Below are 24611 nucleotides of genomic sequence, written 5' to 3'. Positions count from 1 at the left end.
AAAAGCCCTGAAGGATGATGACTGTGCTGCATATTCAGTCCCCCAACTTCCCTAACCCCATTATCTAGCCAGAGCCTTGAACCCAGTCAGGGCTTGACATGTGCAATGTCCCCTTTGTCCACCAACTTGCACCCTGCCTGTCATCCAGCTTTGTCTGGTTGTTTGTTCAGGTCCTCCTATCTTGCAACAATTTTGAGGGTACAACATCCCCACAATTGTAACTTAAAATCTATATGTATGTGCCGGACATTTTACGTCTTCTTCCGGCATCAGCACAGCAGGTGCTAAATGAGTGCCTGTGGTCTCTCGACACCCCTGGGAAGCTCCCGGTTGGAGAGGGTGGTGGGGAGATACTGCACAGACAGCCAAAGAGGCAACGGACTGACTGTCAAGATCAACAGCTCTGTCTATAAACCAACTGTGTTTTTCCAAAGAGTCTGGACACTTTTTGGAAATGAAAATTCAGGTACATATTATATAAAATGGGGCCCAGCCTGTTTACAACGGGGTACATTTAGTGCAGCATTAAGAAAACCAGAACAAAAAGTACTTTGAGGTGTCAGGTCCCAGAAACTTGTGATCAAACACAGACCCAGAAGAAGCCACTGCGGAACCACAGCCTTTTGCGACAGTATAGAAGATGTGGACGTACTGACTGTCCTAACAGCTGGAGTAGGGATGTTTATTCTAGTCACCATCCATCAGTGTAGGTGCATTTATGGGGGAGCTACGACACTGACTTAGGGTTTGCTTCTTAAATTTCATCTTAATAATGTAAGATTCCCCCACCCAACCGCCGTGGTTTCTAACCAACTCTCCACCTCTCTCCCCGCCCTATGATCACAGTGCCTCTCTCCCATTTTACCCTCACTGACTGCTACCCTCCCTGGCCCATCTATCAGCAGACAAAAGGAATTTGTGAGCCCCAAATCTGACGATCTATGTATAAAAGTCTAATGGGAAGGTCTATTTTAAAAACAGCACAGCTTATGCTTTCTAGCTTTCCTTTGCATGAATTCATGATGCTTGGCTGGCAAAACTGAGCAGAGATGGGCTGCCTTTGAGGTCTAGACTAGCCGTCAGGGTGAGGTCAAGAGCTAGCCGCAGGTTGCAAGGGAACACAGCAGTTTCCTTCGTCCAAGAAGTCTCCTAACAAGAAAGCCAGCTGAATCAATGTGCTTAGCGTTAGAGCTGACAGCTCCTGTTGCGAATGGATAACAAGCAGTTCTCTGACTGGTGGCAGTGCCACAGACTACACTTGGAGGGGCAGAGCCTGCCCTTTTCTTCATGGAGTTAAGAGTAACTCAAAAGCTAAAGAAAGCACAGTGATCCTTCCCCTCCCCTCTAGGAAGGAATTTACACCTTGATCAAAAACTTGGTAAAAAGTAGCAACTAGACCTCCAGAGTACTGACAGGGTGGAGGAGACCCAGCGTTCGCCCTTCGCACCTGCTGTGGTGCGTGCCCCAGCCCCACCTGCATTTGTACCGTGTGTGCCGCTTCTCTCCATTATTTATGTCATTTCCCAAAGGCCAAACCCACCACATGGGTGCTGGAGGCCAGCCTCTGACTTTGAGATTTTATTCCTGAACAGCTCCTCTCTCCCTCTCTCCAGAATTATCAGTGTTCTCCCCTTCAGGCCATTTCCATCAGCCTATAAGATATTCTCAATGCTGGTGCACTGTGATGGATAAAATCCATTTAAATCAACACAATAGGGGCTTAACATTTCCTTGGGGTCTTGGAAGTTTTTGGCAATTTCATTGACTCTCTCTCCAGAAACCCCTCACACTCATAAAACCGTGCCCAAATTGGAATGATTGATGGACTGAAGGTTGACACCCTTAATCTAGGAAGCAGAAGGCAGGTGGCTGAAATCACAGGCTCTGACCAGGTGGCTCTGACAGGCGTCCAGGGGAGGGAGAAAATGTCAGCCCTCCCATTCTTCCCACATACTGTTTCCCTATTTAGTAGCCTCTTGTTTAATAAAATCACTGTCAAGTGGCATGACTCGGTTCCCCCACCCTTCTCCCACCAAAGGCACCATATTGCCTTTGTAACCAGAAGATAAGATATAAGAAATGACACGCCTCCTAACAGAGGGCCCCTCTCCCTGCTCTCTCCTCTTGGCCTATGATGATGTGTTCTCCTACAACTGAATTCTGAGGCCAGAACCTCTCAAGTGGAACCAGCAGTCAAATCTATATTATTTTTGTGTCCAGCTCTACCTGTCTGAAAAGATCAAACAAGTCAGCCACATGCAATATGTATTGCGCAGAAACATTTCTGACTCTGGAAATTTAAAATCATAAACCAGACTAATGTGGGCCTCAGGGTCAGGAAGCACCACTATGTCTAAGAACCCTATTGTCACCATCCATCAATGTTTGTCTCCTGCTGGACAGTGGGCTCCTGGAAGGCACATCTCTTCTTATTCCTGGCCCTCTTGCCAGGATATGGCACAGGCGTTGCACATGGTAAGGGGGCAATGTTTGTGGAACGGTTGCAAATGGGAAACAAGAAAAGTGACCCAAGTTCAGATTCCTTTTGCTGCCTGGATTCACTCCCATCTGCAGATCGGAAGAAGCCTATATAAATAACGTGCCTTTTGTCATTGACCATGGCAGCCAGATCTCTTACCCATGCTGGCAGGGATTATTTGGGTAGCATTTGACCCAAGTGATAACCCAAAGTGCCAACTTTTGATAGAAACTATGCCTGACAGCTTTCTAACTAGCAAAAGCCTTTCCAAAGGTAAGCGGGGGATTAAGGGAAGATGTGCTCCACTCTGCTCTACCCAGATACCCTGCGACAGAAAAGCAGGTATCGTCTCGTGCCCAGAGGCTGCACTTCCAGGATCATCCCTTTATTCCTTTCTTCATTCCACCAATCTTACTGAGCTACCACCAGGAAGCGACCACCAGGCATCATGTGAGGTAACACAGAACCAGAAGCAGAAGACTCAGCCTGAGACCTCAAGCAGCTGCTCACCAACAAACAGAGAGGCAGACATGGAGTAGTGCTGGTAATGATGGTGCATAGTAGGCCCCCAACGGATGCACGAGCAGAGGACAGGGCTGGCTCTGGCTGGGGTGAGGATGCTGTCTCAGAGAAGATAACATTTCCCACAGGCCTTCAAGGATAACAAAGAGGAAGCAGGGTATCTAGACAGAGGCGCATGGGCAGGGAAAGGTCTAGCATGCCAACACTCAGGGATGGGGTGGGGATGAATAAATAGCAGGGAGGGAATGGCAGGAAATGAGGCAGAAATATACAGGGGCCAGTGCTTCATGGAGGACTTTGAATATTCGACTAAGAAAATTGTATATGCTTTCTCAAGCAATAGGTGGCCAGTGCCAAAATATCACTGCAAGAGTGGTCTGGTCAGCTTCGGGCTTACAAAGGGAGTAGGTAGAAGGGCTGAGGCCAGAGGCAGGGAGATCATTTTGAAGGCAGGGAGGCATAGTAGCTCAGGAGAGAGAAGGGCAGTGCAGGTCTGCATGCCACAGAGGTGGCCACTGATGCTCTGGCATGTATGCATCTTACCAGGCAAGAAGGGGACCAGGAGAGGGCTCTGGGAAACCTCAATGTCAAAAGGACAGGATGGAGCCCAACGAGAAGCCCAATGTAAAGTTCTAAGGACAGTAATATTTGGTTTCAAGTATTATTTGCCATTAAAAGTAAATCTAGAATAGATGGGGTCATGAAGAACTGAAAAAAAACAGTGTCAAATTTTCTCTCTGGCAGGTGGAAAAGGTACTCTAGGAAGATCATGAAGAAGCTCTACTCCTGCAAGGGACCCTGGAGCAGCGAACAGAGCCCTCGAAGGCAGATGAGGACTCAGTGCCCATTCTGCATCAGCTCTGCACAGCAGCATGAGGACAGCACCAAAACACTTTCTTCTTTCCCCAAACCTAATTTCTCCTTACTTTTTCCAGCCCAAGTAGCTAGGAGTATAAATTAGTATATTTTCAGGGTAGAATCAAGATCAAAACACTTTAAAGGACTAAGATGGGAACAAAGTATGGCTCACTGGAGAAGGCCAGTAACCGCAGCAAACAACGTGGCCTAGAATGCAGCCTGGACGAAACGCCAGATGGGCAACATCCCACAAAGAGAGACTCCCAGACAGACCAGGCTCTTCTTACTCCACAGAAGTGCTCTCTACACCTGCTGCAGCCAGCACTTTGAAAAAGGCCCTTCTTAGTCAATCTTCCTCCTTGGAGCAAGAAAACTTGTTGGAGAATTCTAGCAGCTGGAGGGAAAGGCTTGGAGAATGGGGCTTGTGTCACCTAAACTAGGGCCTGCTTTTGAAAACCCTACAGAGGCCTAGTTGACCCCAAGTTGAAAGCAGGACCTAGGCTGCACCAGGTCAACGCCCAGCTGGTGAACTTTCCCTTCAGGAACCCACAATCGGCTAAATCACCTGCTTGCTTTTCCCGGATGCTTTTGCGCTTCGGCTCCTAACCACCTTCCACTCTTGCCTGACCAGTGCTCCAAAACGCCTCTTCCCCTGAGGTGAGATGGCCTCTTCCATCATGGAGGCTCCCAGCCCAGAGTTTTCTCCCTCTGTCTACCTCCTACCTCCCTCTGGGCTAGCAGAGGCTGGGTCATCTCATCTCCCATGACCTTGGGCCATTTCCCTCTAATTATGCTCTCTTAGGAGGCCCAGTTTCTCCATCAAGCTCCCTTATATAAAATAAGTCCTTAAGGTCAGATTTCTCAACTTTCTTTAACCCTTCCCTCTCGAAATGCCTTCTCACCTACCAGTAAGAATTTTGTCTTACCTCACTTTCTATACTTATTTTATGAAGCAACTGAAACTCTGCCAGCCTGTGTCCCCTAACAGAGATACTGACGAGTCCTGCTAGAAGGTGTACCTGACTCAGTGGAGAACTCTGCCATGAGGGACCCTGTTACAAAGCTCCTCCCATGAGACAAAGGCTCTCCTGAGATGAGGCTGAGGTCCCATGTGGCCATCTCCTCAGAATATTCCTCCTTCTGCAGCCTTGACAACCTTGTTCTTCAGCCCGACTACCCCATCGACCAGGAGGGAGGAGGCCTCCCTGGCTTCTTTGTGAAAGACCACTTGCTTGGGCTGGGCTTGTGAACACCAAAGAGAAGAGCAAGAAAAAAAGGGCAGGAAAAATTTTAAGGAGGGCATTGCTTCTTGGTGAACCGATACTCTCCCACTTATCCAGGCACATGATATAAACTCAACCTCCCCTGGCCGGGGGAAACGCAGCGACAGTGCTCTTCAAGTGTGGAGATGCTGCTGCTACTGTCTTAAAAGTTCTCCCAATTGTAACGTGAGGTTGTCTAATGCTATGAAGATATCTTGCTGAGTGAAACTACAAGCAGTACAATTTCCAGCAGAAATCAACCATTTAAAAACTCTGATCTATCAGTACTGATTATAGCTTAGCTACTCACTTCCCTTTGGTATCGCCTATCTGTTCACACGCTACTGAACTCTCCTCCCAGATTTGGAGATCTTCTGGGCAACTGTCAGCCTACTGGGCAGTGCACTACTGGGCTGTCAATGCACTGGCCTGCTGAAGGGAGCAAGCACACACATGAACACACACGCATGTGCACACACACACACTGACACACACACATACACACCATGGGTGAGTGTGCTTTCTCTTCAGCCTGGAGCAAGCTTTCAAAAACTTCAGAGCTTAATCACCTGGCAAGGGAAGACATGGCCCAGGTATCTGGGAAATGTTCCACAGAGAGGTTCCATGTTGCATTTCTCAAGTACCTTCGATGTTCTTACTTTGCAACCTTTTCCATCAGTCCAGACAAATATTGCTCAAAGAAGTAAAGGTGAGAGGGAAGCAAACCAAAATCTCAAAGGAAATTAAGATGAATTTGGAAAAGGAGGAAATGTTTATGTATGTAGATATGGACAAGTCACAGTAGATAATAACATCTGGCCATGCATTAGGTGCCAAATTTGACCCCACTGCAATCACCCCAATTAATCACTTACAAATGTCCTTTCTTTTTGGTCCACAAAGATCTGATAAAGATTGCATAGAGATTAATTCAAATTAAAGAAAGGAACAGTTTGGAATTAGAATTTCATGTAACTATGGAGTATGTGAAACCATCCATTTCATAATCCATGTCTAACTTAATTAAATCAGTGTCGTCAGATACCTTACACAGAGATAACTAACTGGGTCACTGAACTCTGTTATCTCTAACTCTGAGAGTTTTTGGCTGTACTGGGAAAGAAACTGAGGGCCAAATATCCCACATTTCAGCTTGGTGTGGCTCCTCTGTCTAGGCTTTTAGAATGAGGGAACATCCTTGCTTGATGATGATGAGGGTGGTGGTGCGGGTAGCAGCAGCAGTGGCTGACAGTCCGCAGCGTGGCGCTACATGCCAGGCACTCTGTTAAGCAGTGCGTATATGGGAACTCTTTACTCCTCATGACAACCCCATGAAACAGCACTATTAGCATCCTCATTTTATGGGTGAGGAAGTCGAGGCACAGGGAAGAAAGGAACTTGTTTCAGCTGCAAGTGCCAGAGTAGAGATTTGAATCCAGTCCAGTTCCACAACTATGCCATTTGACACTGAACTACACTGCCCCTTATCTGGCAGCCACTGACAAGTGGGGAACTGAATTCACTCCCTCCCAAAGGGGTACAACACGCTGAGTTGTCGAGCACAGTTGAACACATTTCATGTCTCATTTTGTGTTAAAGTCAAGTGAAATTTTTCTAAATTAAGCAAACAAAAGATGGTATGGCTGTGAGAGGTCTGCAGCTGGTATCAGCACTTCCCTTAAAGGGTAAAAAGGATGCTGCAGACCAAGAACAAACAAAACAAAGTCTTTAGACTAGATATCTGAAAGTATAATCAGGGTCAAATTCTTTCTGATGGGTTATGTTCAAACATTTTCTCTAGTGCTCAAGTAATGAGGCAGGTTTCCCTGACACAGCATGATACGTACTATTCTAGAAACAGAAAACTGGCTTTCAAAATAATCTCCAGTTTACAAATTCCCAATTCTAATCTCCCTGCTTCTGTTTCTCAGAACTGTTTTCATGAGGTTTTGTTCTTGCAGATTCATTTTCCCATATGTACACACATGCTCTAATCAGATTTTAATGTTCTCAGGTGGTAACCCAGTTAGCGGCCAGAACACTTTAGCATAATTCAGTAACACAAGACTAACAGGAAGCAGGTACTTCTCTAGGGTGACTCAGCAACAACCTTTGAAAAGTGGGTTCTGCAACTCACCTTAGGCTTAAATGCGATGACTTTCAAAACCATCTCGACGGTGAACACCCCGGTGAAGACCATGTTCAGAATGTCCATGGCATCATTGAACATCTTGGACTGCTCGTAGTGCTATGGATGAAGACAGAGGGACCGTTCTCAGAGCCTCAGCCACGATCTCACATGCTTGCACATGGAGGCTCCCAGCCCTCTGTGCCCCTGTGGGCATCCTCCACAGCCCAGCACCCTCGCTCGGCAATTCCACCGGCATTGCAAGGTCACATGGTGAACTCCCACAAAGTGCAGGAGGGTCTGTGACAAGATGAGGATGATTGAATGATGAAGGGGGAAAACATATCCATTTCCTCTGCTCAGGATAAAGGGAATTCACCCTTTCTTCTGGCAGGGCTTTATGTTGAGGGCCTTGACCAGAGCACAATGTAGATACCACCAAAATGTCTATGAATAAAGGTAGAATTTGGTTAGGGATAAATTTTATGCCATGTAAGTTTATGTTGAATAAAAGGCAGTGTTTTCTTGATTTTACACTTTCTTCTACGTCAGCACACAGTCCTTTTCATTCAAAAAGAACTCTTAGGTTAAGAAAAATGCCAGAAAATTTATCCCTATCTTTAGACCTACTGTCCAGACAGCACTGAGAGCTGGTTTGATGTGCTGGAGTTCTTAAAGTCAGTGCAAAAGCTGGCTCTAGACCTTGGTCTTTGCTTCCTGTCCTCGTAGAGTATCTACTAGGCAATGTAACTTTTGAAAACATTCACTGTTAATACCACACTATAATCTGACTTGGCCAATTAAACTGAATTGCATTTCTTGCCCCCATTGGAATAAGAAGTAGCTGTAACTCAGGTCAAACTCAACACTTCATCAACTGGAAAATTCCCTACTGCCATGCTGAGAGCCACCTGAGGACAGGAGTGTGACTTATGTTTTGTTTTCCAACATTGGGTGTTACTCTGCGACAGGCCCAGATCAAAGTGTCCAAAGGGGCCGGGTGCGGTGGCTCACGCCTGTAATACCAGCACTTTGGGAGGCTGAGGCGACAGATCACCTGAGGTCACGAGTTCGGGACCAGCCTGGCCAACATGGTGAAACCCTGTCTCTACTAAAAATACAAAATTAGCTGGGCATGGTGGCATACGCCTGTAATCGCAGCTACTCAGAATGCTGAGGCATGAGAATCACTTGAACCCAGGAGGCGGAGGTTGCAGTGAGCCGAGATTGCGCTACTGCACTCCAGCCTGGGCTACAGAGTGAGACTGCCTCAAAAACAAAAGGCAAAAAATAAAAAACAAAGTGTCTGAGGGGAATTATCTACAGCATAAACCTTATCTCTAACGAAGTTGTGACAGATTTCCCCATTTTACTGATAAAGAAATCAAGCCTCGGGGAATTTAAACAACTTTCCCCAAGTCACAAAAAATTCAGAGTAAAATCAGGATTGAAACAGCTGTGTATCTCCAGAGCTGTAGTTCTCAACCACTAGCTGGCCACAGGAGGCCCATGGTAAATGTTTACAGAATTGAGCACCAATGCCAGGCTCCATGGAAATGTTACCTACCATCATGCTGTACGGATAATTTCTTCAACAAAAGAACTATCTTAAACTCCTACCGTGACAACTGTCAGCCAGAACGGAACTCTGGCCAACCTACAGCCCAGACTCATCAGAAAAATCAAACCCCTCCTGTGAGGGGCAGCATTCCACCCTCAGCATTTGGGGCACGGGGCTGTGCGGAATGCCCGGACCTGATCCCCACGGCTGTCTCCATTTTTACCTGCATGGCCAAGCAGAGTGTGTTGAGCATGATGAGGACAAACATCATGTATTCGAAAGGCGAAGAGTTCACCACGTACCAGAACTTGTACTGGTAGGGGTTTTTGGGGATGTATCTCCGCAAGGGACGTGCTTTCAAGGCGTATTCAACACACTGACGCTGCAACAGCAGAAAAGGGCAGAAACGGGGTTCTGAGCACTTGCAGGGAAGGAGGACCCCGTGGCCATCTGCTCTGAAAGAGCTCACCCTACAGCTCCCGGGAAGGGGCCGTGGACGACGGTGAAAATGATTACGAGTGACCCCCTTCCTGCCGCTGGCACCACTCTTGAGTCACCGAGGGCCCTGCCTCCATTACCTTCGCTGACCCTCCCAGCAAGCTCCGGGTAAGCTGGGTACCTACCCATGTGGCTTCCATTTTGCTTACTAAAAACTGAGGCTCAGAGCTTTTAGCTGTCTTTCCTGAGGCCCTGCAGTGTATACACAAGCAGGAGTGAGGACTGGGTCCAGGCCTTATCACTGCCTTTCCTCTTTATCACACATACGGGGGATGTATAGGTGGATCACACCTATAGTTCCCCTGCCTGTGCTGTCCTCCAGGAAAGGAGGCCAAGTAACCACAGAAACTCACAAGAACGAGAGGGGCTGGCTCATTCCCCAAGACTAATAAGCCTCCTGGATGCTCCCAGATGGAACCACATGAGATACCCTTCAGGAGCCAGAGTGTGTTAACAATACACATCTTATGGGGAGCTATCCACATGTCCATTGGGGAGCTTCTGGGCTGGGGAGCTTGTCGTGTTCATTTCAGAATCCCTAGGATGTGGTCAGTAGTGACAGCTGGATTGAACACAGGTTGGGGCCCAGCTGGAGCACTGTAGTGACAGCTGGATTGACTGGACGCAGGTTAGGGCCCAGCTGGAGCACTGTAGTGACAACTGGATTGAACACAGGTTGGCACCCAGCTGGAGCACTTTCTCACTTACTCTGGGTAGTGGGGCTGGTCCACCCTCTGCAGCAGGCCCGAGAGCCCTCAGCTCAGCATTGAGAGCCTAGACCTACCCCCGCTCTCCTGCTTTGACTCTGGATGCAGGCTTCGGACAGGTTCCCAGTGTCTGGGACCCGGCGCTGCTCTGACCTCACATGCTGACTCCAGGGACCCCCAATTCGAGCCTGTGCTGGACCTCAGAGGCTGACACACTTTCAGCGCTGGCTCTGCGTGGCTGGCCTGGCCTTGCTCTGACACTCCTCTTCCTTGGGTGAGCAAATTGCTGGGCCAGACCTCTCCCTGACAATCACTGGTGGAGTCTACAGGGACACCCTGACAACTCAAGGGAAAATCTTCCTGCAAACACAAACCGGCATGTCCTCACATTTCCCAGGCTATGGTTGGCTTGCCGTGCCAGGGCCACTTCCTCTGAGGAAGCCTAGGCTACCAGATCATTCTTGCTTGCGATGTCGTCATCAAAACAGAGATGCTACTGATAGAGGACCCGGGGAAACTCCCAGAACAGAATCTCGATCTTGTAGACTCTTTCAGGGCTGCAAGGAATCTCTAAAGAGCAGCTCCTTAATGCCCTCGATTTAGAGATGAGGGATCAAGCCCCAGCAGGGATCAGAGGGCACCTAGGGTCACAGTGCAGGTGCAGGAAGATAGCCCAGAGCACAGGGCTCCCTCTCCTCACCACGTCACCCGAGCAAAAGGCTCCTACTTCTACCAGACTGGCCAAGAATGATGCCAGTACAATCTTAGTCCCAATTCAAAGTTACTGACTTCCCTGGGGTGATGTAGGGTATTCCCCCCTCGGTCAGCAGTTCTCAAAAAGGGGCAGCTTTGCCCCCCCAAAGGACATTTGGCAATGTCTGGAGACATTTTGGTTACTGCTACCACGGGAAGACGAACCATTGGCATCTAACAGCTGGAAGCCAGGGATGCTGCTAAACAGCCTAAAAAGCCCAGGAAACACAACCAAGAATCATCCCAGACTGAAATGCTAATAGCACCAAGGGTAAGAAACTGCCCTAAGCGGCTTTAAAGACCATCTCCCAGTAGGGACTGTGAATGTCTGTGTGAGTGGCCACAGCACCCCAACTAAGATTCTGAGCCATCACTAGTGGGTCATGACCATGGCAGGTGGCGTAAGCACTCTCTGATTTCATACCACCAGGTCTGGGGATGGATTTCATAATTACAAAGTCTCATATGTATCTGGAAACCTAACGCTCAGCAGTGATGACTCAAATGGGCTGAGGGTGTGCTTAGAACAGGGCCCTAGCCCCAGGGACAGACAGTATGTGGGTGCCCTTCTCTGGGTATGGGGGAAATCAGTCAATAAAGAAGGCACTCCTCTCCTGACCAAGGGACAGAAGCCAAAACAGTGTGTGACTTTAACCTGATTTTTGTCCAGCTCACAGTTCTTATACTCTTTTTCTCCTTGTTCCTGAAATGTAACGATGACAAAGCCCACAAAGATGTTCATCATGAAGAAAGCTACAATGATGATGTAGATGATGAAGAAGATGGAGATCTCCACACGGTGGTTGTAGATTGGGCCGATGTTCTCTCCATTCGAGTCGATGGCTTTATACAGCAACCTAGGGAGAGAAAAACCAAGTGAGGACCTGCCAAGCCCCCCAGCCCACACGGCCCAGCCCGCTGCCTTCCCAGGTCCTCCCTCTCCAGAACTCCTCTCATGAGCACTCGCTGGGAACCCACCCCAAGGCCGCTGGACACAACCAGGTCTCTCCCATCAGCCTCAGGCCCAAACGGCCAGCACTAAGAGGAGGGGGCACCCAGGATATCATCATCGAGGGACTGTTCTGAGGAACTGAAAATCAAAAGATTTCACAAATATCCTAAAACACTCCTTTCTATTCAGAGAGGAAGAATATCACGTGTAAGACACTGGAGGAAGTGAAAACTATGCACACTGGCAAGACAGTAAGTGACCAACCAGAGTAGTTCCAAAGAACTAAGGGTGCTTCCCCAAACAGAGATATGCACTAAAATTAAAGCTATGCCTAGCGGAACTCTTAACAGGAAGAGGGGGATTACTGTAACACCCTTGGGGTCCATTGATCCCCATTCTGATGCAGATTCAACACTTCTGGGGCACCCAGCCCATGCATAGGCTTCCCGAGACACTTTCACAGCCTCTCCCTTAATCCTCACATCCATCTGGGAAGGCAGACATTACTATCATCCCCATCATAGGAATATTCAGGGAGGTATCAAAGTGCCACAGTCACACTCCTTGGGGGCAGAGCCAGGAGTTGAGCCAGTTCCTCCAAGCCCCGAGTCCCAGGTTTGCTCCTTTTTTCCTCAGCTGCCACCATGATTTGCTCAAGTATAGTGTTCAAAGCCTGACACTATAGCCAGTGCCTGCACACAGTGAAGGGCCTTACTCCATGCCTCTGTTCTCCCAGGATTAAATCCCTAATGAACAAGCCCCACCTGACTGTCTCTTTATCCCACAGGAGCTCCTGAAAATATCTGACTCTTACACACACCCCAAGAACTCTGCTGGCCTGCGAGGCCCAGCCTGCCCACCTCCTGCAGCTCATCTATGCATGGGGACTGGGTATCCAGGACTCTAGGTGTGTTTGCACACTGATGGCGGGAGCTGGGGGTGGGAGCTCCAGAAGCAAAGAGCAACACGAAAGCACAGAGGATTCTCCCTTTCAAATTCTAACTTCTCCTTACCTGCTCTTCTTACTTTACCCATCAACATCTTAGCCATTCTTCAGGACCCTGTTCTGCACATCTAGGACACACCAGACCACCTGCCTGGTTTGACCACTTGACACTGATTTGATTTGGGCTTGAGGAGAGGAAGCATGTTTAGACACTGTTTCCTCCACAGTGCCTAACACGCCATGTTGCATGGAGCTGGTATCTTAGCACGCAGTCAGCCAGAGCCCAGTTAGACATTTCTAACGGGTGGGGAGACACAAGCCTCTGCACAGCATGGTCTGTAAATGAGCACGCAGGTGCTCAGTAAAAGAGATGGCACAACAGCAACTGTCCGCAACTGGGAATATATTAGTATGAAGTACAATGAATGAATGAATGAATGAATGGTTTGGAACACCATTCAGACCCTCTTTGGGAGCAGCGGATGGCAGCTTTCCTGACATCCAATGGGAGTTCACAGGACTGAGGCATCTCAGGCCTCCCTGCTTCCACTCAGAGACGCTGCCAGGCACCTCTACCAACCCTGCTTCACAAATCATCCACCTACACAGAAAGAGGCCCTGTGGGTCAAGAAGTGACTGAGAAGTGGCCCAAGGTTAAAAAGCCACAGGGCAATCCTGCGACACTGGAGAACAGAAATGGGACTGACTCCAGGAGCGAGGGCTCAGCCCTGGGCACGCAGGTGCCTCTCCAGAAGACTGTGGGCTCCCTGTACTCACGCAGGCCAGCCCTCAAACGTGGAGACCGTGAAGAGTGCCATCATAGCAGAGAGGACGTTGTCGAAGTTGAAATCACTGTTTTGCCAGATCCGCTCACGGACCACAGGACTGTCAACATCCCCATCCTTGTAGAGGATGAAAAGTCCCCTGGAGAGGAAAACAGGTGTGGGTCGTCTGGCTTCACACATGACAGGTGGAAGCAGCGTAAAGTTGGACACACTGCCCCGATCCCACCTCCAGGCAGGTCACACTCAGTCCGCCCACCAGTCACACAGCTGAGCATACCACCGGCGCCGTTTCTCCTCTCCTCGCCCTCAATTTAATCTACTTCGCGGCTCAAATAACCATTGAATAACTACCAGTGCAACGTGTATTCTCCAGAGCAGCCACCCAGGCACCAGGCATATGTCGTTGGCCGATAAAAACCACAGCACGGTGAGTGCATCTCTTACACAATGGGCTTGAGGCGCGCTCTGAAGGATCAAAGCTCGGCCATAGAGAACTCTGTAGGCTCTAGGAAACAAACCCACGTATATTCTTCCTGCATTTTAGTTTTAATCAAATCCCTTTCTCTTCTTACTAATGACATTCCCAATTTTCTTTCCAAAAGAATTGCATTATTTCTGGCAAATTATTTCTCCCAGAACTTCATTTCTGGAAGGAACCCAAGAGATAAAGCGCAATATTTTTATTTTACAAATGAAGACACAGAGGCTTCGAGAGGGAAGAAACAGTGTCCTCACGCCAATGCCAGGCTGCTCACCTCCAGGGATGCCATGAACGGTGTGTGAACGGTGCCTCTGGAGGTGCAGAGACACAGCCAAATTGCAATTGGTGCTCTCTGACTGCACCTTCTGCTTAAAATAAACCCCAAACCAATGTACGGGCACAGTCAGCCAGAGCCCAGTCAGTTATGTCTCTCGCGGGTGGGGAGACACAGGCCTCTGCACAGTCTGAAACTTTAGGCAATGGCTTCCATGACGGCCTTCATGGTCACTGGACATCCTGGAATGGGAGGCATGAATATCTCCCACCTTGTCTCTCCTCTGCCAGTTCTTGTCTATGGAAATATGGCCAAGATGTAGGTAATAGGAGCCAGGAGAGAGGAAGTCTAGAAAGTGTATAAGAAGAGGGAGCCAGTTCCCAAACACCAGGGAGTTGAGTTTCAAATTCTGATTTGGGGAAATCATCCACATGGCTGTCATGGAAGCTATTTGGGGCATTTCATAATTGTTATTTCAGGGTTCCCCCAGCTCCCGCCATTTATAGATTCTCCAGCACAAAAGCCATCTAGCCATTCTTTTGGGATGACAAAAAGTTTGGAACTAGATAGAGATGTTGGTTGCACAACAATGCCATGGATACTATATGCTAAGGAACTGTATACTGAAAACAGTTGATGTTACGTGAATTTCACCTCAATGAAAAACAAACACCATCTATCCACCCACAAGCTGAGCACACAGGCCTGTTTTATTTCATGACCAAAACTTCTGACGTGCCAACATGTGTGAATCCTTGAAGTCTGCTATTTGCTCTTCTAAGTCCCCTACTCCACTCTCAGGACGCTCACCTGCATTCTTCAGGGTTACTTTTGGCTTCATCCGTACAGCGATAGAACTTCCCCTGGGTACAAAATAGACAGGCAGTCAAGTAAATGCAGGCTTCTCCTTAAAGAAATCCACCTGAGTTTTATGCTTGGAGGCAGTTCCTCTACCTTGAACAACTGGACCCCGATACAGGCAAACATGAACTGGAGGAGGGTGGTGACGATCATGATGTTGCCGATGGTCCGGATGGCCACGAAGACGCACTGGACCACGTGCTGCGGAGAGGGCAGAGGGGCGTGACTCTTCTTTGTGATTTTGGCCTTGAGGTGAGCTAACATCAGCCGAGAGTTTCTGTGTTGGCCGGGCACAGTGGCTCACACCTCTAATCCCAGCACTTTGGGAGGCAGAAGTGGGCAGATCACTTGAAGTCAGGAGTTTGAGACCAGCCTGGCCAACATGGTGAAACCCCATCTCTACTAAAAATACAAAAATTAGCTGGGCGTGGTGGTGTGCACCTGTAATCCCAGCTACTGAGGAGGCTGAGGCAGGGGAATTGCTTGACCCCAGGAGGCAGAGGTTGTAGTGAGCCGAGATCACACCACTGCACTCTAGCCTGGGCAACAGAGCAAGACTCCGTTTCAAAGAAAAAAAAAAAAAGAAGAAATGCTACAGGTGCAGTGCTGCCTGGCACATGGGCCCAAAGGGTCCCCACCCCATAAATGACTCAGGAAAATAGAAACCCAGTAGCCTCTTATACAGTCTACATGAAAACTGAAAGACTAAATAAACTAAATAAAAGACTAAAATAAACACAAAGAATTACTAATAAAAAGGTAATAAATGAACAATAATTACAAAGAGAAATATCTTCAATTACCAAAAATAAAGACAATAAATAATAATTTTAAAAATGCCATTAGCACTTGGCACAGGTGGCTGAATTGGTTAGAAAGGTCCTTATAACTCACTTTAAAAATCCATCAGGCCTCAGCTCAGCTCTGCCCAGAAGAGCCAGTAATTACAGCCAACCCCAACCCAAGCCAGCCCAGCCGGGAGGAGAGGAATCAAAACCTTAAGTCCTTTTGCTCTGTTGATGGCCCTGAGGGGACGCAGGACCCTTAAGACCCTCAGAATCTTCACAACGGAGATGGCACTGGATCTAGGGAAGGAGCAGAAAGACGGCAGGCAGAGCGTGTTATAAATGGACAGGATGCTTTGAGATTCACCCTTTCACTGGATCTTCACTTTAGGATCCCTGCACAGTTAGCGTGGGATCCATGTGGTGCTGAGCTGATCTCTCTTCACGACTCAGAGGCGACTTCTCCTCCCCACCCACACGAGGCAGCACCTCCCAAGCCCAGCCCATGGCACTCACAGAGGCTGACAGGTGCACAGCTAACCTTGGCAGAGACACAACTCACGAACTCTCTTTGTTCTTTCCACTCACTGTAAATACTAGGTAGTAGCTGGCTTTTAGGCTTCATATATCATTTGTTTTTGTTTAAGGTTGGAGGTCTGCTGTAGCACTTTGGCACCAGGGCTTCTCTGGCCTTCAAGGAGCTCACAGTCTGGTGGAGAGATGGGCAATCCCAACCCAGTGTGGCACATGACGGGGGTAAATGTGGTGTGCTCAGCCAGGGGAGCACAACCTGTGGGGGTGGGGCAGGGGGAGCCTGGGAAGGACTCTAGGGTGGGGGTGGTGATAGCCAGGTGAGTCCCAAAGGAGAAGTAGGGGTTAGCGAGGACAATAGGGAGGGGGGTTCCAGTGTGAGGGAGCAGCATGTACAAAGATGCGACACAAGAGAATGCAGCTTTCTGCTGCACCCCAGATGGCTGAGTGTGGCCAGAACACATGCTCAGGAGGAAGTGGGCAAGGCTGCAGCTGGAGAGGACATGAACAGCCTGGGAGTTAATAGGAGCTGCAAAGATGTTAATGCAAATGGCCTTCCAAGCTATGATCACAGGGTTCCCTCAGTGGCAGGAGAGAAGGATAACACAAAGGGCTGTTCCAAGCAGAGGTTTTTGGTCTTCCTAGGAGGGCAGGTCCTTTCCATTTCTCTTTAGCTTAGAGGGCATGTGTGTGCATGTGTGCTCATACGGGGGAGATTCTATGCTCAGCACCTGAACAGAAGTGCTCACAGGCCAGCAAGAAAGCAAGGCCACACCTGAGGCTCTACTGGAGCCTCTGCCCCACACCCCTGGGGATAGTAAGCAGTACTCAGCAATGGCTGTTCCCACCAGAAATCGCTAAATGCCATGGAAAAGACCTGGGGCCCTGACTTTCAGCCTTGGCTCCCTCCTAGCTGAAAAATTTTGAGGCCAAAGAAAAAGTCCTAGCAGGTTCTATATCCTGAAAATCAAAGGAAGTTCTCAATATCTAAGCTGGAAAAACTGAAAGGCCACCTGGCCCCAGCCCCTCCTATATAAAAGGGGCACAGGGTTCCTGAGAGAGGATGCCCTCAAGTCCCTGGAATCAGCCTTTGGAGGAACCAGGACTAGAACCTAGATTCCCTCCCTCCTAGTCAACACTTCTTTCACCTCAGTTGAAAGCAAATTTCACAGACAGTAATAAGCTCAACTTAGGAGCAGGCACAAAAAGAAAAAAGAACACACACAAGAAAACATGAATTGTCTAAATGCTTTCTGGAATGGGAGCAACTCAAATAAACCTATATAACTAAATATAATCATGAAAATGATGCCCAGCTTTTATCAATTATGTTAAAATCCCTTACATAAACCATTCAGCCCAACAGTTCTGGGCACATACCCCAGAATACTTACTGAATCCCAAATGACACCAGAGACACCCCAACCACCAGCATATCCAGCAAATTGAAGTAGTTCCTGCAGAAGGCCCCTTTGTGGAGGAAAGCTCCAAAAGTTGTCATCTAGAAGCAGAATCATGGATGATTTACCGTTTTTTGTCTCCAGAGGAAAAGAAACCTGGGCTCTTTGCAAAATCTTGAGGAAAGTATAACTTCATTAACAAGTGTGCATTAAGAAGTCAGAAATGTAAACCAACGGGGTTGAGCCACAGGATAATTTCTTCAAACAAAAATCAAAAAGGGGCAGCTTATTTTGGATACATTTTAAAAGAAGAAACCAATTTAGGCTTTATTACAGTGATCACAGGTTTCAAGTATGAATACACTGTTGGCATGTCCAAAGAGCCTGTCTAAGAGAGGCTCCACAGGACTACATTCGTCAAAAGGTAAGTGCTGTCCACAGAGCGCACTTCCCCACAAAGCACTGGTTCTGGCCCCTCTGAGGCCCTGGTAGAGCCTACCTTGCTTCAATTAAGCCTTTCCAGTGGGGGCTTGAATTCAGGGCTCCCAGGCTCTATGGACCTACATCACTTTTCCACAGAGGCCCCTTATTGTTCCTAATGGTCTTTAACGACACAGCCATCTTAAGCAATTCCTCCAAGTCTGATGACACATGCCAGGCATGGCTAGGAAGCCAGGTGGCATCTCACCTGAGCCAGTCTCAACGGCTCTGTGCTCACCTGCCACATGTACCTGGAGCACCTATTATGGGTGCTTCAGTGAGATTTCTATTGGTGGTGGAAAAAGAGTTTAGTTCCCCAAAGTAAAAATAGCAAAATATATACAGCTCACTATTTATTTTAAAACAAAAAAGGTTGGAGAAGGCTCAGGTAAGTACAGTATAAGAGAGGTAGAGGTGGGAAATATTACATTGAACCTTATGAAATCGCCAGTGTTCAACCCTTTTTGACCTACAAAAATGGCAATTTCATAGGGCTTAAGCAAATAACCAAACAGCCTTCCAAATCTCCCCAAGGCCACCAGGAACCATCATCTCAGATATTAGACACTTCTTGGTGAGTCTCCATTTTCTGAATCCTTCTTGTTTTAGCTTATTTTCCATTCTCTAAAATACCTTCAAAATGAAGAACGACTCAGAAGATTTAAGTCGGTGAAGCAATTCTACAGAAATTAAAAAGTAACAATCATTTTTTTCCTTTTAAATAATCCTGTGTCTAATTTTCCCCAAAGCCCAAGGGTAACTATATTCATTTAACAACTAAAAAATGTGGAGAGTAAAATAAAACCTCAATTAACCAGGCTAACAGACTAAGTAGAACAGCTCCCCATTCACTTTGAAAAGAAGTCAAATTCTAAAACCAAGAAGCTGAGGCAGAAGCTGAGCCAGTGAGTGTTCTGGCGGCATCCCTCCGACCCCCACCACTGTGCATTCTGCATCCACAGGCCCTCCCACAGAGGCCTCATCAACAAGAGCTGGTCACCATCCCACTGCACACCTCTGACTTAGGAGAAGTGTCAACCAAATTCATCGGCTTAAAGGCAGGAAAATGAACTCACATTTTTAGAAGACTTTTAAGAAAGGGGTAAACAGTTGTTGGTTGGCTTTATGCTGTTTCATGAACCAAAAAATAAAAAAACCAACCTCAAAAAACTAACCACCTCATTCCCTGACCACATTAATTGAGGTTTCATTTTATATAAGATTTTGTAAAGAGCCCAAGTTCCACAGTAGTCCGATGCAAAATACATTTTGCCTGAGTTGCACACACAAAAATTCCCCAATGGCTTAAAGAAAACCATGGTTAAAAGTCTTCATTTCCCAGCTTGTCTTCCTGCTAGGAGATGGTTGCCCTGACAGTTCTGATGGGCCACGTTCTCCCAGAACCACAGTGACCCACGCCCTGTGGTTCTTGGCCAGTTTTGGATAGGTTCTTGGAGCGCTGCTGTGGTCTCCAGCACTCTAAGCACATAAGGAATGGGCTCCCCATGGGGCAGACTTCACAGTCAGTACACAAACCACACGCAGCAATGGCAGCCATTAGCTCATGCATGGGCAGTACATTTAGGTCACCCCGGCCAAAGGGCGCTCCTTTTGTGCAAATGTAAGCCCATCCATTAAAACAGACAGAAAATACCTTAATACAAATAGACCCAAGTCATCTTGCAAATCCTATTGCAAGAAAATAGTGTGTTACTATTTTAGGTCCCCAAAAGCATAATGCAGTCAGAGAAACAAAAAGAGAGACATCCTCTTCATAGGATAAATGCTTTTCCTCTGACTTTGACGTCAGAAAGGGTGGAAAAAAGTTCGCACATAGTGATATATGTGTTATCAGTTGACAAATTCCAGAGGGTATTTTTTTTAAATGAGCAAAATATAATTCTCAACCACTATCATGAAGCCAGAGTGGCTCCTACATGCATTCAAAGGTTAAAAAGAGCAAAAACAAGTTGGAATGGTCACAGGAAAAAAAAATCCTTCGGTTTAAAAAACAAAAAAAAACTTAGCTCAACCACAAAAGACAAAAAAAAACCCCATAAAAAATCAAAAGCACTCCACACTTCTTTCCTGTGTGTCACACGCTGGAGCAGCCCTTAAACACACTGCCGGGTAACCTGTTACCTTTAAAATGATCTCAAATGCAAAAGTACCAGTGAAGACATAGTCTGCGTAACCTAGCATCTGGAAGGCAAACAAAGAAGTGCAACTGTTATTGCTCCAGCTGCTGTGGAGTATGTGAAGATCAAGGAAAATCCATTACCTTCAACAGGATCTCAACAGTAAAGATGGCTGTGAAGGCATAGTCAAAGTAACCCAGTATCTGCAAGGCACAACATGTGGGAGTGAGAAAAGGCATTCAGACAAACTCTGACATCTGCATGCTTACAGGCAGAAACCCTCGATCCAGTGAGAGACCCATCCCTCCAGGAAAACCCTGCCATTCTGAAGGTAAGTGCAGAGCCACGGGTGAATGCCCACTTTGGTCAATTACATCATTCCCAAAGAGCGTTTGAGAATCCTGACCTCCTTTAACCACTCACCCTGACTTGCTTCCCAGTCTTGGGTCTTGGACAGGCAGAGAGGCTCATTTCTAAGAGTGCTTTGTTAACAAGCTTTTCTCATCAGAGAGCGCTACATCTACAAATGACTTGTGGCACCAAATAAATTAGAGGCTTATACACATTTTGGATTTTTAACCGCATTTCTGGCTGAATGAAGTATGTTGCCCTCCATCTGAGCATCAGATTGGTGGAGAAGCATAAATGAAGATGGCAGCGGCATCTGTCGGAGCCAGTAGCTTCCATATGCCTCCTCGCATTCCAGCCTGTGTAATCAGGGCGTCAGCACCCTTCCCTGCTCATGTGCTAGGCTGGCTAAGTCTGCAAGGGATGGTTTTACAGACTCCTGCATTGGTGGTCTCCAGCACTCCTGCCCATTGTTCTGCATCTCACACTGCTCTCTCTAAACTCAGGTTTTTTTTTTTAAAAAAACCTTGCTGGGCCCACTCAAATAACAGACTGACTTGGTCTTTGAATTTTCAGTCCAGGCAACTCTATCCTCATTGGTGACAATACCATCTATTATCCCATCGGCAGAGTCCTGCTAGCCCTTTCTGGGGTCCCTGCTTCTCCTCGGAGCCGTGGAGGCAAGTGGGCCAGCAGCAAGAAGTCTGACCACCAGGAAAGCTGCTCACCAGGAGCTTCTGACCGCAGCACCCTTATCTGCAAAGGCGAGTTGGTCTTGGCCACTGATCTTCATGACAACTATGATCCATGGTTTTGAAAGAACTGAAGAGACCAGAGCTAGAAGGGACTGTGGAGACCACCCAGGCCTAATCCTTTAACAGATGTGGCTGCTGGGAGCAGGGAGTGGACACACGCATAGGCCACGCAGCTAGTCACAGGCACTGCAGAGCAAGGAGTAGGCCTGGCGTATGCCAGTGGAGAGTCACAGAGGTGAGCTGTTGTAGGTAGAGGAGCCGCCTGGGGGCTGTGTCACAATAACGCGAGGACCTCTGTTTCAAGCCCAGTCTCTCTCTTCAGAGGATATTCACTTTCCAAACTGTTTCTGGTTTTGGACTTATGAATTCTGTGGGACCACTCCTGTGTAATGGAGTTTCTTGGCCAGGCTATGGAAGGTGTCTTCCCGTGCACTGCCAGGCCTCAGCCACCTTTTCCTTACTCCTTCCTAGGTCACAGTGGGAATATTAACATGGAAAGCATCTAGTAGCCCAGAAAGACACTGCAGCCCACAAGTCTACAAGGCAACCTGGCACCAGGGCTGAAGTTGAAATTTAAGCTGTTTTTTTCCCTCACTCTGCTTGCATTCTCTTGCTCTCTTTTTTAAACTAAGAATTCGGCTAAGGTTAAAAAACATACAAAACACTGCAGAATCTAAAAAGCAATACTCATACACATATGTACATCTATTTAAGCAGAACGGTAACATTTTTGGGTAAGGCAGCAGGGAAATAAACTTATGGAGAAGCAATTATAATTAAAAATAAGACATGAAACCCCCATGTAAATTAATCCCTTGTCAATGCGAAACCTAGACTAGCTCCTGGCCTAGTTTGTCACCTAATGCTGTTTTTTTCCAAACACTGCCCTTGTGTCCTTTTTTTATGATGGAATGAAATGACACAGAGGTCTTTCTTCTATTGGGGCATCTGGAGCAACTAAACCCTCTCTAACAAAAACCCTCATCTGTGAGGACAAATCAAGACAGGCCCAGTGCCTTCCTCTTTATATTGACACTAACACGCACCATGGGGAAAGCACTTTTTCTCTTCATATAGGAGTGCGTGTTTCATAAATCTGATAGTTAGGGCTTGCCAGGCTCCAGAAATGGGAAGCAACAGCATGAGGCTTGGTTGTCCCAACAGAGTCCTGGAGGCACAGATCTGCAGGTGTGTCTTAACCCTAAAATCTCTAACAACCTGGTGCTCAGAAAAAGGTGCCCACCAGCAAGCCAGGGACACCTGATGCTTGCACACTCGCCAGCCTCCCTCTGCTGGTCGGGTTTCTTGGTAATAACCTGAAACTGCACGATAATATCTAGGCCTGAGAGTCAACAGGCTGCTGCTTCTAGCCGTCTTGCCTTTGAATGGTCCTCAGTGCCGAGTAAGCTGCACAGCTAAGGTGGGGCTGCTGAGGCAAGAGCCCATTTAGGTGCAACTTTCCTTACAACACAGACACAGTCGGCGGGCACCATCTCTAAGTTACAAAACTAACTAATAGAAAACCCTTGACTTGCTTGTATTTTTGTTTGTATGTTTTTTTGAGACAGAATTTTGCTCTTGTCGCAGAGGCTGGAATGCAATGGCATGATCTCAGTTCACTGCAACCTCCGCCTCCTGGGTTCAAGCGATTCTCCTGCCTCAGCCTCCTGCATAGCTGGGATTACAGGTGCAGACCACCACACCCAGCTAATTTTTGTATTTTTAGTAGAGATGGGGTTTCGCCATGTTGGCCAGGCGGGTCTTGAACTCCTGACCTCAAGTGATCTGCCTGTCTTGGCCTCCCAAAGTACTGGGATTACAGGCATGAGCCACTGCTCCCGGTCCCTTGACTTGTTTTCTTAGTACAGTCAGTATCCATAAGGGATTGGTTGCAGGACTCTCTCAGACCCCAAAATCTCAAGTCTCTGATATAAAATGGTGTAGTGTTTGCATATAATCTATGCACATCCTCCTGTAGACTTTAGATCATTTCTAGATTTCCCAAGATACCCAAGGTCAAGTAAATGCCATGTAAATTATTTAGGAAATGACAAGAAAAAAATCTGCACAAATTCAGTACATTTTTTTCCCCAAAATATTTTTTCTTTTTCTTTTTGAGACAGAGTCTCACTTACTCTGTTGCCCAGGCTGGAGTGCAGTGGTGCGATCTCAGCTCACTGCTCATACCTCAGCCTCCCGAGTAGTTGGGACTACAGGCGTGCACCACCACACCTGGCTAATTTTTGGTATTTTTAGTAGAGATGGGGTTCCACCATGTTGGCCAGGCTGGTCTCAAACTCCTGACCTCAAGCGATCCACACACTTTGGCCTCCCAAAGTGCTGGGATTACAGGTGAGCCACCACGCCTGGCCACCCCCAAACATTTTCTATCTGTGGTTGGTTGAATCCATGGATGCCAAACCCATGGATACAGAGGGCTAACTGGATAGCCACCTCTGCCACACCAAAATCTAGAGTTCTTTTTGTTTGTTTGTTTTTTTAGAGACAGGGTCTTGCTCTGTCACCCAGGCTGGAATACAGTGGTGTGAACACAGCTGACTTCAGGCTCAGCCTCCTGTGCTCAGGCAATCCTCCCACCTCAGCCTCCCAAGTAGCTGGGACAGGCATGTGCCAATACGTGTGGCTAATTTTTAAATTTTTATATAGATGGGGTCTCACTATGTTGCCTAGACTAGTCTTGAACTCCTGGGCTCAAGCGATTCTACTGTCTTGGCCTCCCAAAATGCTGGGATTATACATATAAGCCACCACGCCCAGCCAATTAATAACTCTTTGTATATTCCTAATTCTACCAATGAAAAGTAATATTGTAAACAGCTAAGTTAACATGCTTAAGGGTCCAAGTGGCTCTGCCTGGTGCACTCTGCTTCATGAAGTTACTCAAACTTAATATTGGCTATCTGGGGCCAAGGTCAGCACTTTCTTTGGAGATACTTGTGAAATATATAACATAATCACATATTTTATAATAAATCTTCCCAGAGAAGAAACTTTTTAACATTCATTATATATTCTTTTTTTTTTCTTTGAGACAAGGTCTCACTGTATCACTGAGGCTGGAGTGCAGTGGTGCAAACATGGCTTGC

General features: G+C 47.3%; 1 protein-coding gene across 26 annotated transcripts in view; it reads right to left on the bottom strand.

The window, feature by feature from the left end:
* Positions 1 to 24611, bottom strand: part of CACNA1D (calcium voltage-gated channel subunit alpha1 D) — a 317826-nt gene that overhangs the window by 51711 nt on the left and 241504 nt on the right. For 25 of the 26 annotated variants that reach the window (XR_010155607.1, XM_016941301.3, XM_016941303.2 and 22 more), the window contains 9 exons: positions 20545 to 20604; positions 17778 to 17884; positions 16065 to 16152; positions 15161 to 15268; positions 15017 to 15069; positions 13444 to 13590; positions 11424 to 11625; positions 9034 to 9192; positions 7259 to 7369 (listed from right to left, as the gene is read on the bottom strand). Coding sequence is in view for 25 of the 26 variants with exons in the window: in XM_016941301.3 (XP_016796790.1) it covers positions 7259 to 7369; positions 9034 to 9192; positions 11424 to 11625; positions 13444 to 13590; positions 15017 to 15069; positions 15161 to 15268; positions 16065 to 16152; positions 17778 to 17884; positions 20545 to 20604 (1035 nt within the window). In the remaining variant the exon portion in view is untranslated. The remainder of the gene's footprint in view (positions 1 to 7258; positions 7370 to 9033; positions 9193 to 11423; positions 11626 to 13443; positions 13591 to 15016; positions 15070 to 15160; positions 15269 to 16064; positions 16153 to 17777; positions 17885 to 20544; positions 20605 to 24611) is intronic. The other variant, XM_063806845.1, reaches the window with a different exon arrangement.

This window comes from Pan troglodytes, chromosome 2 (genome assembly GCF_028858775.2).
Source record: "Pan troglodytes isolate AG18354 chromosome 2, NHGRI_mPanTro3-v2.0_pri, whole genome shotgun sequence".
NCBI classification, from domain to species: domain Eukaryota; kingdom Metazoa; phylum Chordata; class Mammalia; order Primates; family Hominidae; genus Pan; species Pan troglodytes.
Note: the sequence above shows the minus strand (reverse complement) of the source record. Positions and strands in the feature narration are given on the sequence as shown.